The sequence below is a fragment of the Bubalus kerabau genome, chromosome 23 (genome assembly GCF_029407905.1).
Source record: "Bubalus kerabau isolate K-KA32 ecotype Philippines breed swamp buffalo chromosome 23, PCC_UOA_SB_1v2, whole genome shotgun sequence".
Classification (NCBI taxonomy): Eukaryota; Metazoa; Chordata; class Mammalia; order Artiodactyla; family Bovidae; genus Bubalus; species Bubalus kerabau.
The window spans coordinates 20535976-20555387 of NC_073646.1; the positions used below are offsets into that span (position 1 = coordinate 20535976).

At 36.4% G+C, this 19412-nt stretch overlaps 1 protein-coding gene across 1 annotated transcript in view; it reads left to right on the plus strand.

Annotated features, from left to right (window-relative positions):
- LOC129637639 (phospholipid-transporting ATPase ABCA3-like) overlaps positions 1 to 19412 on the plus strand; it is a 181601-nt gene that overhangs the window by 126656 nt on the left and 35533 nt on the right. Inside the window, exons 17-19 of the mRNA XM_055561866.1 lie at positions 7666 to 7853; positions 9980 to 10105; positions 10357 to 10551. Coding sequence (XP_055417841.1) covers positions 7666 to 7853; positions 9980 to 10105; positions 10357 to 10551 — 509 coding nt within the window. The remainder of the gene's footprint in view (positions 1 to 7665; positions 7854 to 9979; positions 10106 to 10356; positions 10552 to 19412) is intronic.

Genomic DNA, 19412 nt, shown 5'->3' on the forward strand with positions numbered 1-19412 from the left:
TTGTACAGTTCTTCTGTGTATTCTTGCCACCTCTTCTTAATATCTTCTGCTTCTGTTAGGTCCATACCATTTCTGTCCTTTATCGAGCCCATCTTTGCATGAAGTGTTCCTTTGGTATCTCTAATTTTCTTGAAGAGATCTCTAGTCTTTCCCATTCTGTTGTTTTCCTCTATTTCTTTGCATTGATCGCTGAAGAAGGTGTTCTTATCTCTTCTTGCTATTCTTTGGAACTCTGCATTCAGATGCTTATATCTTTCCTTTTCTCCTTTGCTTTTCTCTTCTCTTCTTTTCACAGCTATTTGTAAGGCCTCCCCAGACAGCCATTTTGCTTTTTTGCATAACCCTGTATACGAGACAGCAAAAGAGACACTGATGTATAGAACAGTCTTTTTTTCTTAAACATTTTTATTTCATTTCACTGACTAGAATTTCCAGTACTGTACTGAATAGTAGCCATGGCAGTAAACACCTTTGCTTGTTCCCAGCCTTAAGAGGAAGGTATTCAGTTATTCTCCCTTAAATATGATTTTTAGCTATGAATGTTTTTATAGTTCCTCTTTATTGGTTTGAGGAAGTTCCATTCTATTCCAAGTTCATTGACAATTTTGGTAATGAATGAGATTAAATTCTTTTTCTGTGCCTTTGAGATCATGTGGGGATTTTGTCATTTATTCTTTTAATATGGTGTATTAAGTTTATTTTCTGATGTTAAACTATACTGGTTAAGAGGAGTCATGTTAATCTGATTTTGATTTCTTTGCAGATAGCTTCTTTATTACTCTAAAAACTTCTGTCTTCCAAAAATTGTTATCCTTAGTGTTGTGAAATTTTTCCATGAGCTGTCTAGACTTAGATTTTTCTCCTCTATATTCTGTTTATCATTTGACAGCAGTTTCAACCCAAAGGCTCTTGTCTTCATTTAGTGGCAGGAAAACATCTATAATTTCACTTATTATCACTTTTCCTGGTCCCTTTTGTAGTCTCTTTCTTGAACTCTTACTCTATGACTGCTGTACTTCCTACACTTGTCTATGGAAGAAGATAGACAAGGTCCCTGGTTTCATGGAGTTTATAATGTGAGTTGTGGCAAGTGGGAAAAAATTTTGAAAGTAAGTAAATAGACACAATAGTTACAGTTTGAAGTAAGACAGTAAGAGAAATAAATGAGGTAATTAGTAACTTACATCACTTCAGATAGACTACTTAATGGAGGTCATTACTGCAGAGTGTGATTAGATGACTAAAAGAATGAGATTGATCTAACCAGTGAAGAATGAGAGGAATAATATTTCACATAGATGGAAGACCAAGAGAAAAGCCTCAAATCAGGGAAGGATCTTATATATTTAAAGAATAGAATGGAGGCTTGTTTGGAGCATACGAGTCCTAAGTCACTTCAGTTCTGTCCAACTCTTTGCGACCCCATGGACTGTAGCTTGGGGTCCTATGTCCATAGGATTCTCCAGGTAAGAATACTGTAGTGGGTTGATATAGATATATATCAAGATATATATATATATATATATATAATTAAGTTATTTATATGTAATTTAATATTTTGGTTTAAGGTTTAAGTTTTCTACTTTGTTAATTTCAGATATTCTGTTTATAATTTGCTTTTGCTTTACTTAGTCTTATTGCATATAGTCACAGTATTTGGCATTTAACTATACTGGAGCTATTTATTAAGGTTTTCTCTATGACCATAAACATGGTGATCTCATTATTGTTGTTCGTTAGTCACTAAGTCCTGTCTGACTCTTTTATGATCCCATGGACTGTAGCCCTCCACACTCCTCTGTCCATGGTGTTACCCAGGTAAGAATAATGGAGTGAGTTGCCATTTCCTTCTGCAGGGGATCTTCCTGATCCAGGGACTGAACCTGTGTTTCTTGCTTTAGCAATCAGATTCTTTACCACTGAGCCACCAAGGAAGCCCTCGTTGTAATTGGTGGTGTTGATCTCTCACTAATTTACTATTATGTTTATATAAAAGCAGTATAGTAAGAGGATGGCCTGGAGTCATGTGGCCTGAGTTGAATCCTGGCTCTGCAACTTCTTGGCTCTACACCTCAGTAATTTCACTGTTGAACATGATGCTTGAATATTTGTTATGTTCCTTTTTTAGGTTAGAGTGCTATGTATGAGGCATTTTATTTTAAATATGTTTTTTGACTATATGAGATCACCATGTGGCTTTGGCCATTAGTGTATCAATGTGGTGGTGGTGGTGGTGGTGGTGATTTAGTGGCTAAGTCATGTCCAACTCTTGCGACCCCATGAACTGTAGCCCGCCAGGCTCCTCTGTCCATGGGATTCTCCAGGCAAGAATACTGGAGTGGGTTGCCATTTCCTTCTCCAGGGGATCTTCCCAACCTAGGAATCAAACCTGGGTCTTCTGCATCACAGGCAGATTCTTAACCGACTAAGCTTTGAGGGAAGCCATGCAACTATATTAAGATATTTTTAAAATATTAAACACTTTGCATTCCTTAAATAAACACAATTGTCTGTGTATCTATCTATTCCATTTGTTAATATTTCATATGAGTTTTTTAATCTTTATTTTACAAAATGAAAAACATAAATAATATTTACAAGCATCTTAAGTACCAGCTTATAATACTTGACAGTTTTTAATCATTTCAAATTGAGTTTTCCATAAGCTTTTATTTTTTTTCATAAGTTTTAAAAATGCAAGGTTATTCATCACTGAAGTAGATGAATAGTCCCATGAGTTTTTTAATCCATGTTTATGAGAAAGATTGACCTCCTATATTGTTTTTTCATACTGTGCATGTTTGCACTGTATATAGAGTTTATACTAGTAACAGATAGTGAACTGTGGAGTATTTTCTAGTTTTTTTATTCAGCAGACTAGCTTATGTAAAACATCTCTTTACTCAATATTTAGTAAAATTTACTTTTAAAACAAGACTTGATATTTTCTTGATAGGTGCCTTCTCAGGTATTGGTTTAATTCCTTAAGATTTGAAATGTAAATATTTGTAACATAATGACTTATAAGACATATAGAGATAGAAGTAAATGGACAATTAGATTAAAAAGGAACCCTCAAATATGCCAAGGCATATATGGAATTTTGATGTATAAAGGAGATGGCATCATATATTATTGGGCAAAAATACACCATTTAATAAATGCTAGTAAGTGTATCGGAGAAGGCAATGGCACCCCACTCCAGTACTCTTGCCTGGAAAATCCCATGGACAGAGGAGCCTGGTAGGCTGCAGTCCATGGGGTCACTAAGAGTCGGATACGACTGAGCGACTTCACTTTCAGTTTTCACTTTCATGCATTGGAGAAGGAAATGGCAACCCACTCCAGTGTTCTTGCCGGGGGGAATCCCAGGGACGGGGGAGCCTGGTGGGCTGCCGTCTGTGGGGTCGCACAGAGTCGGACACGACTGAAGTGACTTAGCAGCAGCAGCAGCAGTAAGTGTATTTCCAGAAAAGGGAAAAACAGGTGGATCCATATTCTGTACAGTTCAGTTCAGTTCAATGCAGTAGCTCAGTCATGTCCAACTCTTTGTGACCCCATGGTTTGCAGCACACCAGGCTTTGCTTACTCAAACTCATATCCATCAAGTTGGTGATACCATCCAACCAACTCATCCTCCATTATCCTCCTGCCTTCAATCTTTCCCAGCCTCAGGGTCTTTTCCAATGAGTCGGTTCATTGCATCAGGTGGCCAAAGTATTGGAGTTTCAGCTTCGGCATCAGTCCTTCTGATGAATATTCAGGACTGATTTCCTTCAGGATTGACTGGTTGGATCTCCTTGCAGTCCAAGGGTTTTCTCCAACACCACAGTTCAAAAGCATCAATTCTTCGGCGCTCAGCTTTCTTTATAGTCCAACTCTTACATCCATACATGACCACTGGAAAAACCATAGCTTTGACTAGACGGAACTTTGTTGGCAAAGTAATGTGTCTGCTTTTTAATATGCTCTCTAGGTTTATCACAGCTTTTCTTCCAAGGAGCAATCGTCTTTTAATTTCATGGCTGCAGTCACCATCTGCAGTGATTTTGAGCCCAACAAAATAAAGTCTGACACTGTTTCCACTGTTTCCCCATCTATGTGCCATGAAATGATGGGACCAAATGCCATGATCTTAGATTTTTGAATGTTGAGTCTTAAGCCAACTTTTTCACTCTCCTCTTTCACTTTCAACAAGAGGCTCTTTAGTTCTTCACTTTCTGCCACAGGGATGGTGTCATCTGCGTATCTGAAATTATTGATATTTCTCCCAGCAATCTTGATTCCAGCTTGTGTTTCATCCAGCCCAGCATTTCTCATGATGTACTCTGAATATAAGTTAAACAAGTAGGGTGACAATATACAGCCTTGACATACTCCTTTCCCAATTTGGAACCAATCTGTTGTTCCATGTCCAGTTCTAACTGTTGCTTCTTGACCTGCATACTGGTTTCTCAGGAGGCAGGTAAGGTGGTCTGGTATTCCAATCTCTTTAAGAATTTTCCAGAGTTTCTTGTGATCCACACAGTCAAGGGCTTTGGTGTAGTCAATAAAGCAGAAGTAGATATTTTTCTGGAACTCACTTGCTTTTTCGATGATCCAATGGATGTTGGCAACTTGATCTCTGGTTCCTCTGCCTTTTCTAAATCCAACTTGAACATCTGGAAGTTCACAGTTCATGAACTGTTGAAGCCTGTACAGACACACACAAAAAAAAACTAAGTAGAAATAGAGAGGGTAAAGTTCAAGAATTTTATAAGAAAATATGTTAAAATAGTTTTATGACATCAAGTACAAAATAAGAAAATAAGTACAAAAATCCCTGAATTATAAAGAAAGGATTTATAAATTTGACTACATTAAAATTTAAAACTGTTAATTTAAAGGCATTCTAAAGAAATAAAAGCCTCAGAAGCAAATATATTTGTTAACACACACATATATAACACATATATAATGAACAAAGCATTACTATCTGGAATAAGAATGATAAATTAAGACAAATTATGCTATCTAGAATAAAATGGGAGAATAAAGACATGAAGAAGAATTTCACAGAAATAAAAAAAGAATAAAATATGGTCCAAAAATGGCCTATATGGAGTTATCATAAACCTCATTAGTGATCAAAGAACTACGAACTTGGACCACAATGAACTATCACTAAACAAAAATTTTAAAATCTGAGGTCGAGAAGCATTACAATGTAGAGAAATGGAAATAAATATGCACATATTGTGAGTGAAAATAATTTACTACTTTGAAAAATGAGTTAGCACTAACCAAGCTTGACATGCCAATTACCAATATTTTTACTCCAAGATGGAAAACCTTAATAAATGTTTTCTTCAGCAATATCTGTAATTTCAAAAAGAAATGGAAATAGCTTATGTCTATTAACAGCAGAGTGTAATGATAAATTAAGGCTTTTCTCCCTACATAATGGAGTATCATAGAGGAGTGGAAATGTATGAACTTCAGCTGCAAACAACAATATGAATAAATCTTAGAAACACAATGAATATTTTGTAAACCTTGCTGTGATGACTACAAACAACATGATGCTATTTTTATAAACCTCAGAAACAGACTATTACCAACAACATAATATTTATAGAAATGCATGTCTCTGGAAAATTTCCAAAGAAATAAAAGACAGTTATATCTGGAATATAGATAGTAGGGGTAAAATCAAGGAGAACATAGTTAGAAGGAAGCTATTAATAATGTTTTGGTTACTTTGTTAAGTGGGAGGTTCCTGAGAGCTCATTTTATGTTACATTTTTAAATAATTTTCAAGTATGAACACTGAGATAAAGTAATATTTGAAATTCTTTATATATATGGCATGAACTATTTAAAACTCTACAGATAAAATACTAGAATATTTAGAAACTTCAGCTAGATTGCTGAATTAAAACCAAAAATCAGTATATAAAAATAACTTGAAACTGAAAGTGACAGAGTAGGTATCTCCAAGGATCTGTCCCTCCCTTGAAACAAGGATTAAGGTGGCAAAAACTGTCAGAATCAATTCTCTGGAACTCTGAAATTTAATCAAAAACTTACAAAAAGCAGGGAAGTAGAAAATGAAGAAAGAAGCTGCTCAATTTTGCCAAGAAAGCAATGTAGAGTTTTAACTTACCTGCTTACCTTCCCATTTTCCAGCCAGGCAGCAGTAACTGTGATGATAGTAATCTGCATTCCTGGTGTGTTTTCTTACACCAGAAGGGGCAAAGAACAATTCCTGTTCTCAAAGAATTATGGTTATGTTTTTAGATCCATCTGGCAATGACCCAGTGGATCAGTTCAGGAGGTGCACTGTTTAGCTCTTCTTGGAACTTTCTGAGGGCTGGAGCAACCTCCTGGGCAGTGTTGTCAAAAACATTTAAAGGGATATGCTAACCACAGCCACCTAAGGCAAGTGACAAGAAACGGAAAGCAAGTGGCAAGAAAGAAAAGCCTAAGAAGTTAAGAGGCTGGGGAAAGTGACTTGAGTGTGAGGGGATTAATCAATTACAAAAACTCCCATTTGCAATGGATAATTCAGAGTGCCACATGCAGATTCCAGGCTGAAACCTGATAAGACTTTATGAATAAACTCTCTGATCTTTAGGCCCTGCATAAGCAAGATGTGTGGACTAAATAAAAATTGTACATGGACTGGTTAACCATTTTAAGAGAGCCCCAACTCACAGCTAATCTAAAAAGGATAGGAAAAGTTTGGTTTGTGTGTGTGTGTTTTTTGCTCCAAACATTTAAGGATATTTCCATCAAATCGCAGCTAATAGCTAAGTTAGCAGAACAGAAACTAAAAATAACAAAATACAGTCGTTACAAAAACAGTTTACAAAAGTTACTAAACAAATAAGTACAACCCACAAAAATCAAAAACAACAGAATTCTTGGCAATTAAATAAAACAAAATAAAGGTATTTACGGTATGTTTAGCTATTGTTGTAGGTCATGCCTACTGTCCTTAAAGTCCTTCAGAGTGATAAGACATTTTCTTCTATAAGTGGGAAAAGAGTATTGATGGCAACACTTGTGAGGAAGAAAAGAACAAAGTTTAGATGTAAATAGGTAATAATTGATATTTCCTGATTTTACTACACAGAAAATTAGCTAACACAAACATCTAAATTCTAGATATGTAAATAGGAGGCATCTTTGAGATGTGAAGATAATACAATCACTCTTTTTTTAATAAGAATTGCATTTTCTGTGCCAGTATGCACAAATACTATTTTTGTTGTAAGAAAATACACATAACATAAAGTTTACATTTTAAAGTATACATTTCAGTGGTACTGAGTACATTCATAATGTGCAATCATCATCACCATCTAGATCCATGATAATTCTGTTTACAACGACTCAGCTTTTGAAACTCACTGAGTATGTAGTAATGTTGTTGCCTATCAAAACCAGTTTAAAAAAAAAGAAAAAAAGCGTTTGCAGGGGAACTGTTATAATAATCATAAATATCAGTGAAGATTAAATAAGAGAGACAAATAAAATGTTAAGACAATTGCTTATTTTTCATAGCTATACTTCTCTAATTCTAACTTAACATTCATTTTATCCTATATTTCTTAATATTTGGTGTCATCCTAGACTTTGTATAAGTTTTTAAAGTAAGGCTATCTCTTTTATCACCCTTAGTTAAGAAGAACAATGTCTACAGCTTTGGAGAACATGGGATTGCAAACTTTTTGATTTCATCAGCTGCCTTGGGCTTAATTTTTCTGCTTTTACTTTTTTGTCTGGAAAGTACATTCTGGAAACTGAAAAACTTTATCTTTCATAAAATTGTATTTAATGTCTATAAGATATTTATGAACAACAAGAAGGTGAGTAACTAATGCAGACTCTAGATGCAACTCAAAGAAAGCTCAGCATTAGATCAGAATGTATAAATTAACATATTCCTACCTTTATTACTTAATAAAGAAGATATCATTCAATTATACCAAGATCTAACTGGGACTAATTTGAATCACAGGTCTTTCATCTTAGTTTGAATTTTCAGTTCTGAATTTTGAATCCTCTGCCTATAAGAAAATAATCCATAATAATGAACCGACTATGATAGAGCTGCCTTGTGCCTGTACAGGTTTTGAGGTGTATTTGGTTGTAATTATAGAACTGACTTCTTTAAAGCTGTATAGAATTATAGAATTTCATGGTCTCTACCAGTCAGGATTTTTTCCTATTGCCTAGGATTAAACATATAAATATTGTGTTGAGATTTTTTTTTCCTTCCCTTTCTTAGTTTCAAACTTTAACATTCTTAGGCTGAGATGGGTCTCTACCAGTCAGATTATTAACTATTGCTTTACAAAGGTTTCATAGTTCACACAATCTCAGAGTTTTGCCTTAGGATTTTTTATTTTAGTTGTTCATTCATCCAGTAATTGAACCCTCACTGATCTACACTAGAATAGAACCAAAAATAAATAAATATATCTTTTAAAAAAAAGAATATAGGAATATATGGAAGAAATGAACAAGGAGGGTTTATTCCATGAATTAGTTTAATATTTGAAAATAAATCAGTGTTACAATATTGATCATCTCAAGAAGAAATGGAGAAGGCAATGGCAACCCACTTCAGTACCCTTGCCTAGAAAATCCCATGGACAGAGGAGCCTAGTAGGCTGCAGTCCATGGGGTCGCTAAGAGTTGGACACGACTGAGCAACTTCACTTTCACTTTTCACTTTCATGCATTGGAGAAGGAAATGGCAACCCACTCCAATGTTCTTGCCTGGAGAATCCCAGGGATGGAGGAGCCTGGTGGGCTGCTGTCTATGGGTCGCACAGAGTTGCGTTTATATGTAAAGCCTACAATAAACATAAAGTGAAGAACTCCCTCTAAGATTGAAAATTGGGCAAGAATATTCACTCTTACCACTTGCATTCTATCAATTTTGAGATTGGAAAAGAAAAAAGCAATTAAAGCAGCTCTCTTCTCACTCTTTTGATTAGCATGTTTACTGAATTAGCATGTGAACTGAATATATCCTCCTGCTCCATTCCTCAACCATTACCATTAAATGAGTACTTGAATTAAACATGAGCAGTTCAAAACAACAAAATTTTGCTTAAGCAGTAACAAATTAGTATTCACAAAACACACCATGTTGTTTCATTTTCACACAACTTTCATTAAGCTCCCACTGTTAATGGCAACCTTTCTTCCATCCCCACCCTACCTTCATTCTCTCAATATATTTTTGTTTATTCTCCAATATATTTTCTCTTTATTCTCTCAATATATTTTCGTTAAACTCAGCTCAAACTTCACCAATAAGGGGCCCTAATCAAAAAAAGGAGCTCATTCTTCTCTCTTAAACCTAATGCTCTCATGAATATATTTTGGATGTAACAAATCACACTAGGTAATAAGCAAGCATCATTGTCGCTTTTGTTCTCCACAAAATGTCCAGGTCACTGGCAAGGACATACTGCTTACTCATACTTGTAAGAAAATTTGTTCATGACTACAATTTAAAAAATAAGCAAGTTATGGGAATTCCCTGGCAGTCTAGTGGTTAAGACTCCAGGCTTTCACTGAAGGGAACACAGGTTCAGTCCCTAGTTGGAGAACTAAGATCCTGCATGCCACATGCCCAAGAAAAAAGAAAAAAATAAGCAAGTCAGGAATACATTTGTGCATAAGAGTTCAGGAAGTCGGTGCTGTGTTTAGTCACTCAGTCGTGTACAACTTTTTGTGACCCTGTGGACTGTAGCTTGCCAGGTCCTTTGTCCATGGCGATTCTCCAGGCAATAAGACTGGAATGGGTTGCCATGCCCTCCTCAGGAAATTGGTAGAGAAGCTCATTAATAGAAATTACTCAAATATTTTGTGACATCTTTGAAATTACTCCCTCAGGTCAGCTTTCAAAAAGCCACCCAGTTTAAGCCAAAATGTCTAACGTTTATTCAAATCTGTGATCTTTGTCTTGAAAATATAGGCTACAGATTCCATCCACCTAATCAAGGAATATGGGGATAAAGATGTAATAAATGAAAGAAAGAGAGTCCAGAAACTGTTACCTAGGTTGATGGCTGCCCCTTTGCTTTTCAACGAGCTTACAAAGGTAAAGTCATTCAATGTCCAACCTTGCACTAAGATTTAGCCCACCTTCTCTGATGCAAATTTGTTGGTAGTATTACTAATTCATTGGAGTTCTATGGAATCTATGTATGTTCTGGTAAAATAGAGGACTGAAAGGGGAAAGGCTCTTCTGAAACTGTCCATACGTAACAGTCCACAGGGTCTGAAGTTATGGTTATGGTTGACCCATTATCACTCCTTCAGTACATTGTGGTTCTCTTTTAATTTTCTCAGATTTACTACAAGTGTCCAGTTGTAAAGGCTGTGAGAAATATCTCCCTTTTAGTCCCAAAGTATGAGTGCTTTGGATTACTTGGATTAAATGGAGCCGGAAAAACCACTACATTCAAAATGTTGACTGGAGAGGAGATCACAACCTCTGGAGTTGTGTTAATTGATGGCATTAACATCACTGAAAATATCAGAAAGGTATTTCTAGACCTAATCACTGAGTTCGAGCCCTAAGGTAACCAGAGAAATGGGTGGAGGGCATGGAAAAAAGCATTGAGAGAGAGATATATATATAGCATTGAGATATATATATATATATATAAAAATGTATATATATACATTCTTTTCTCAAATGTAACAGACTGCAGGGACAGTAATAGTCATGATAACATCTTGAGTTTGGGAAAAGGCAAATACTCTTTCTGGCTGAAAAAAATCTGATTACCTGTAAATGGATCAAATGAAAAACAGGAAGAATGGTTATTTCACATAACCTGCTCTTACATAATTGGAGTTTGATATAAAACAATGATTTTTAAAAGGGATTATGAAAGATACTGGAGAAGGCAATGGCACCCCACTCAAGTACTCTTGCCTAGAAAATCCCATGGGTGGAGGAGCCTGGTAGGCTGCAGTCCATGGGGGCGCTAGGAGTCGGACACGACTGAGCGACTTCACTTTCACTCTTCACTTTCATGCATTGGAGGAGGAAATGGCAACCCACTCCAGTGTTCTTGCCTGGAGAATCCCAGGGATGGGGGAGCCTGGTGGGCTGCCGTCTCTGGGGTCACACAGAGTCGGACACAACTGAGGCGACTTAGCAGCAGTCGCATGAAAGATACTGAGAAAGTAAAATTTGTCAAGGTTTGGGCTCCATTTGAATGTGGGTTATAAGAAAAGAAATATCTTGAGCCAATGAATGAGTGAAAGTTCCATTTTTCCAGATAGTAAAGACAGATGAGTATATTTGGAGAAGAATATGTTGAATGTTAGATGTTTATGACACATTTAAATGGGAAAATATCCAATAGACAGTTGGAATCTATGATAGTGAATTGATACGGAGATATAAATCTCTCAGAATTCACCAAAGTACAAGTGAAATTTAAACTGTGAGAGTGAGACAGTCTATTTGGAGTATGTATAATAATGAGGAGAAAGATATGGGCTGAATCCTGAGGATCAACAACATTTCTACGACATGGAGTGAGAGAGAGAATAATTGGAGAAAAAGTTGAGGAAGATTAGTGAGTTAGGAAGAAAATCTGGATACATATTTTTTAATTGGGATATAGTCACTTTACAATGTAGTGTTAGTTTCTGCTGTACAACAAAGTGAATCAGCTATATGCGTACATGTATTCCATCCCTCTTAGACCTCTCTCCAACCCATCCCACCCATCTAGGTCATCACAGAACACTGAGCTGAGCTCCCTGTGCTACAGAGCAGGTTCCCGATAGTTATTTATTTAACACATGATAGTGTATATATTTCAATCCTAATTTCCCAGTTCATTTCACTCTCCTCCCCCCACTCTGTGAATGTCTGGTTCTAGGTAAATGACAGCATCATCATGGTTATCTGGGCATTAAGACCTTTTTTGTGTAGTCCTTCTGTGTATTCTTACCACCTCTACTTAATCTCTTCTGCTTCTGTTAGTTCCTTACTGTTTCTGTCCTTTATCGAGCCCATCTTTGCATGAAATGTTCCCTTAGTATCTCTAATTTTCTTGAAGAGATCACTAGTCTTTCCCATTCTATTGTTTTCCTCTATTTCTTTGCACTGTTCGCTTAAGAAGGCTTTCTTGTCTCTCCTTGCTATTCTTTCACACTCTGCATTCAGATGCACATATCTTTCCTTTTCTCCTTTGCCTTTTGCTTCTCTTCTTTTCACAGATTTTTCTAAGGCATCCTCAGCCAACCATTGTGCCTTCTTGCATTTCTTTTTCTTAGAGATGGTTTTGGTTAACACCTCCTAAACAATATTATAAACCTCCGTCCATAGTTCTTTAGGCACTCTGTTTATCAGATCTAATCCCTTGAATGTTTTTGTCACTTCCACAGTGTAATCATAAGAGATTTGATTTATGTCATACCTAAATGACCTAGTGGTTTTCCCTACTTTCTTCAATGTAAGCCTGAATTTTGCAATAAAGAGCTCATTATCTTAGACCATGGTCAGCTTCCGGTCTTGTTATGGCTGACCATGGAAAACTTCTGCATCGTCCGTGGCAAAGAATATAATCAATCTGATTTTTGTATTGGCCATCTGATGTCCATGTGTAGAGTCATCTCTTATGTAGTTGTAAGTGGGTATTTTCTATGATGAGGGTGTTCTCTTGGCAAAACTCTTTAGCCTTTGGTCTGCTTCATTTTGTACTCCAAGGCCAAACTTGCCTGTTACTCCAGGTGTCTCTTGACTTCCTATTTTTGCATTCCAGTCCCCTATGATGAAAAGGACATCTTTTTGCTGTTAGTTCTAGAAGGTCTTGTAGATCTTCATAGAACTGTTCAAGTTCAACTTCTTTGATATTAGTGGTGGGGCATAGACTTGGATTACTGTGATGTTGAATGGTTTGCCTTGGAAATTAACCAAGATCATTCTGTCCTTTTTTGAGATGGCACCCAAACACTGTGTTTTGGACTCTTTTGTTGACTATGAGGGCTACTCCATTTCTTCTAAGCGATTCTTGCCTACAGTAGTAGATATAATGGTCATCTGAATTAAATTCACCCATTCCCATCCATTTTAGTTCACTGATTTCTAAAATGTCAATGTTCACACTTGCCATCTCTGGCTTGACCACATCCAATTTACTTTCATTCATGGACCTAATATTCCAGGCTTCTATGCAATACAGTTCTTTACAGCATTGTATTTACCTTTACCACCAGATGTATCTAAAACTGGGTATCATTTCCTCTTTGGTTCAAAGCCTTTTTATTCTCTTTGGAGATATTTCTCAGTTCTTCCCCAGTAACATATTGGACACCTACTGATCTGCGGGCTCATCTTTCAGTGTCCTATCTTTTTGGCTTTTCACACTGTTCATGGGGTTCTCAAGGCAAGAATGCTGAAGGGATTTGCAAATCCCTTCTCCAGTCGCCCACATTTTGTCAGAACTCTCCACCATAACCTTTCCATCTTGAGTGGCCTTGCACAGTATGGCTCATAGTTTCATTGAGTTACACATTGAGTTATTTCACCTGTTCTGGCTCCAGCATAGTGCATTGCTCAGTCGTGTCTACTCTTTGTGATCCCATGGACTGTAGCCTGCCAGACACCTCTGTCCATGGGATTTTACAGGCAAAACTACTGGAGTGGGGTCCCATTCCCTTCTCCAGGTGATCTTCCTGACCCAGGGATCAAACCAGAATCACCCAAGTCCCTCATGTCTCCTGCATTGGCAGGTGGATTCTTTACCACTAGCACTACCTGGGAAGCTCCAGGAGAATGCTGGAGCCCACCAAAAAATATACCCGACATCCAAAGACAAAGAAGAGGCCACAGCAGGTTGGTAGGAGAGGCACAATCATGATAAAAGTCAAATCCCATACCCACTTGGTGGGTGACCCACAAACCAGAGAACATTAATACAGAAGAAGTTCTCCCACTGTTGTGAAGTCTCTGAACCCTACATCAGGCTTCCCAGCCTGGGGCTTTGACAAAGGGACTGGGAATCCCATGGAATCTGACTATGAAGGTCAGTGGGATTTGATTATAGGACTTCCATTGGACTGGGGGAAATAAGACTCCAGTCTTAAATGAAGAGCACAGATATAATCTTGCATGCACCAAGACCCAGAGGAAAGGAGCAGTGACCCCACAAGTGACTCCACTAAAACAAAACCACCTGGTAGTGTTGAAGGGTCTCGGTGGAGGCATGGGTCAGCAGGGGCTCACCACAGGGACAGGCACACTGGCGGCAGCAGTCTAGAAAGGTCGCCTTGGCATAAACCCTCTTGGAGGTCACCATTAACCTGACCATACAGCCCTAGACCCAAGGGCTGGGTCACCTCAGGCCAAAAAACTACCAGGGAGGGAAAACAACCCCACCCATCAGCAGATAATTAAATTAAAGCTTCACTTGCCAAGGCTCTGCTCACCAGAGCAAGACCAGTTTTTACCACTGCCAGTCCCTCCCATCAGGAAGCTTACACAACTCTCTTAGCCTCCTCCATCAGAGGGCAGACAGAAGAAGCAGAAGAGCCATCATCCCAGAGAGGGTAGAACAAAAACCAAATTACAGAAAGTTAATCTGGATGAAAAAGCAGAAAGTTATAGCCCAGATGAAGGGACAAGATAAAATCCAAGAAAAATAAATAAATGAAGAGAAGATAGGCAATCTTCGAGAAAAAATTCAGAATAACGGTATTGAAGATGATCCAGATCGCAGGAAAACAATGGAGAAGATGCAAGAAATGTTTCCAAAGACCTACATGGACTAAAGAGCAAACAGAGATGAATAATACACTCAAAGGAATCAATAACTCAATAACTAAGGCAGAAGAATGGACAAATGACCTGGAGGACAGAATGGTGGAAATCAATTCTGCAGAACAGAAATTTTTTTTTTTTAAGTGAAGAGAAGTGAAGACAGTCTAAGAGACTTCTGGAACAACATTAAATGCACCAACATTGGCATTATAGAAGTCCCAGAAGGAAAAGAGAGAGAGAAAGGACCTGAGAAAATATTTTAAGAGATAATAATAGCTGAAAACTTCCCTAACATGGGAAAGGAAATAGTCAACTAAGTCTGGGAAGCACAGAGAGTCCCAGGAAAGATAAATCCAAGGAGGACCATACCGAGACACATGGTAATCAAACTGACAAAAATTAGGGACAAAGATAAAATATTGAAAGCAACGACAAATAACATACAAGGGAACTCCCATCAGATTACAAGCTAATTTCTAGACAGAGACTCTACAAGCCAGAAGGAAATGGCATGATATATTTAAACTGATGAATGGGAAGAACCAAACAACCAAGAATACTCTACCCAACAAGACTCTTATTCAGATTTGATGGAGAGATCAACAGCTTTCCAGACAAACAAAAGTTAAGAGAATTCGGCACCACACTGGGAAAGATTGAAGGCAGAGGGAGAAGGGAACGACAGACGATGAGATGGTTGGATAGCATCACTAACTCGATGGACAAAAGTTTGAGCAAGCTCTGGGAGTTGGTGATGGACAGGAAAGCCTGGCATGCTGCTGTCCATGGAGTCGCAAAGAGTCGGACATGACTGAGGGACTGAACTGAACTGAACTGAAACCAGCTTTACAACCAATGCTAAAGGAACTTCTCTAGGCAGGAAACAAAAGCTGGACAAGATCTACAAAAAATAAATCCAAAACAATTAAGAAAACAGTAATAGGGTCATACGTATGGATAATTACCTTAAATGTAAATGGATTAGATGCACCAACCAAAAGACATAGATGGGCTGTGTGCATGAAAACATGTGCATGTATGCATTTCCACTTACCACATCACTGCTTGACACCCCCCCCCCACATTGTATGTAATTATTTTATATTGTTAGGTTAATCATGTTCCCATTGTGGTTTGCAATTGTAATTGTCTTTTATTTTTCATCTGGCTGTTGATTGTGAAAACTGATAAACATTTTTTACTATTGTGATTATGCAACTATTACTCACCATTGTATCTTGATTGGTCAATAAAGAAAAATAAAATTTTATATAAACCAAAAACTACAATTTAATAGAAAAAGCTATAATCAACCTATAATCTTGAAATCCAAATGCATATCAAAATTATCTTGGAATTTTTTGAAAAATAAAAAAATTTTTCTCCAAATCTTCAGATATGTTTCTAATTAGTAGCCATGTTTAAAAACAACTGGACTATATGATGATCTTTTACTTTTATCTAGTTTGTTTCACTTTTTCTATTTCATATTCTGTTTCATTTAGTTTGTTTTCCAATTTCTTTATCTCTTCTCTTTTTTTTTTAATGTTCTTTCTCAAACCTTTACCAAGTGTAGTATAAAAGCTTTTGTTTACATGTATATAAACAGTATGTATAATATACATATATTTTAGAAAACTTACGAATTTTTGACTAAAAAATTTGGACATTTGACTTCACTTGTTTGACTTAGTATAAATAGAATGCTAGATTTCTAGTTTAAAAAACAGATAAGCAACAAGCAACAAACATTTACTGTATAGCACAGGGAAACATAGTCAACATCTTATAGTAGCCTATAATGGAGAAAATCTGGAAAATAATAAATGTTATATGTCTGGCTGAATCACCTTGCTGTGTACTTGAAGCACTGTAAGTCAACTATACTTCAATTAAATATGTATATTAAAGAAAAATAAAGATTGGAGAGAGAAAAAACAACCAGGAAAAATTGTGAAAATTACAAAAGCTATGTTGCAACATGGAAATATGATTGTGGTAAAAATCTTAAATGAAAAAAAAATTATATCTCCTGGTAAATTAGCAAAATTAGAAAATTTTGCCCCAAACCTAATCTGATATCTTTACCTCTTGTGACAAAACAACTTAATTTTAATGGGAATCTTCCCCTTTACAGAAAATATTAAGTCCTAACTATCTCCCTGAACAGAGATAATAAAAGCCTTCTAGAATTTTTTTTTTTAAGTGTCAGAAGTGGTTTGCAAAGTTTCATACTGAAGATTTCTGATGGACAATGGTCCATAGTCGGGTAGGACAGTTGAAGTTGATAGAGATCAAATCAAGACAATGGCACCCCACTCCAGTACTCTTGCCTGGGAAATCCCATGGACGGAGGAGCCTGATAGGCTGCAGTCCATGGGGTCGCTAAGAGTCGGACACGACTGAGCGACTTCACTTTCACTTTTCACTTGCATGCATTGGAGAAGGAAATGGCAACCTACTCCAGTGTCTTGCCTGGAGAATGAATCCCAGGGACGGGCGAGCCTGGTGAGCTGCCGTCTATAGGGTCGCACAGAGTCCGACACGACTGACTCGACTTAGCAGCAGTAGCAGCAGCAATGTTGTACCATGAGGGATACAGCCAACATACTCAAAATAACCAAATTAAGTGTTCAAAATCATTTCCACCAGCTTGGTTATATTAATTGCTTTGATGTTTGGGTTACATGTAAGTTAAGCAAAAATAAAAAAAAAAAAAACTTCTTGACCATACTTCTGCATGTGATTCTGTAGCAAAATGTAATGAAGACGTTTTGCTTTTAAAACAAATTGTGACAGATGATGAAAAGTGGATACTGTACAATAATGTGGAATAGAAGAGATCTGAAGCAAGTGAAATAAACCACCACCAACCTCACCAAAGGCTGGTCTTGGTAAAGAAGGTGATGTGTATATGGTGGGATTGGAACGGAGTCCTCTATTATGAGCTCCTTTTGGAAAACCAAGTGATTAATTCCAAAAAAATAGTTTTCTCAATTAGACCAGCTGAAGGCAGAACTCCATGAAAGGCATCCAGAATTAGGCGACAGAAAATGCATAACCTTCCATCAGGATAATGCAAGACCACATGTTTCTTTGATAACCAGGCAAAAACTAGTGGTTACAGCTTGGCTGGGAAGTTCTGATTCACCCATGGTATTCACCAGACTTTGCACCTTCATATTTTCATTTATCTCAGTTTTTACAAAATTCTCTTAATGGAAAAAATTTCAATTCCCTGGGAGACTATAAAAGGCACCTGGAAACATTCTTTGCTCAGAAAAATAAAAGTTTTGGGAAGGTGGAATTATGAAGTTGTTTGAAGAGGTAGTGGAACAAATTGGTGACTACATTGTTCAATAAAGTTCTTGGTAAAAATGAAAAATATGTCTTTTATTTTTACTTAAAAAAAAGAAGAAACTTTCTGGCCAACCCAATATATGAACTGTTTAATTCTCTTCTTTTAGTTTAAGACAGACCATGTCAGTAAAAAATAAATACAAACAAAAAATACATAAGCAACTTAGTCAATAGTCAATATGGTAAACATGATTGATACATATCAAATTCTATATCTCTCAAAAATAATTAGTTTATGAGTATGAATATTTTTATGCCATACATTTGAAAAACAGTATTTCCAAGTATAAAAATATATATTCTCTGATTACAATTGAATAAAAAATAAAAATTGAAAAAAATGAATAAAAAATAATCTTATATATTGCATTTCAATTTTAAAAAAGAATAAAAATAAACAGCTTATAAACACCTATCTCAGAAAAAAATTAATGGGAGGAAAGCATATAAAAGTATAAATGCAGACAAGTATATAAATTAATATATAAAAATATAGAGCCAACTAACCAAGAAATCAAAACAACTAGAACTTCCTAAAAATAAAGAAATGGATGAACTTATTAAAAAGAGAGGGAACACAAATACATTGAAAATAAATTATAAGAAACACAAAGTACTTGATTCAAATCCATGCAAATAAAATTTAAATCTTCAATAAAACTAATTTTCTAGTTACATACAAATTATTAAAACTGACCTCAGAAGAAATAGAATAGAAAAAGCTGAAACAATCATAATTTCTGAGAAAGGTTCAAAGATTTATTCTTCAATGAAGTAAAGTAAAATAAGATTCTTTTATGGCTAAAGTAATATTCCATTGTATAGCTATACCACACCCTCTTTATCCATTCATCTATCAACAGACAGGTTGTTTCTATGTCTTGGCTAGTGTAAATAATGCTGCATTGAACGTAGGGGTGCAGATATCTTTTTGAGTTAGGGAGGATTTTCATTTCCTTCCTTCATTTTTTTCCTAACCAGAAGTGGAAATGCTGAATAATATGATACTTCTATTTTTTAATCTCCATGCTGTTTTCAATAGTGGCTACACCAATTTACATTTCACCAACATGCACAAGAGTTCCCTTTTCTCCACATCCTCACCAGCATTTGTTATCTCTTATCTTTTGGATAATAGCCATTTTAATAGGTGTGAGGTGAAAGCTCATTGTGGTTTTAATTTGCATTTCCCTAAATGATTAATGATGTTGAGAACCTTTTCAGGTACCTGTTGGCCTTCTGTACATCTCCTTCAGAAAAA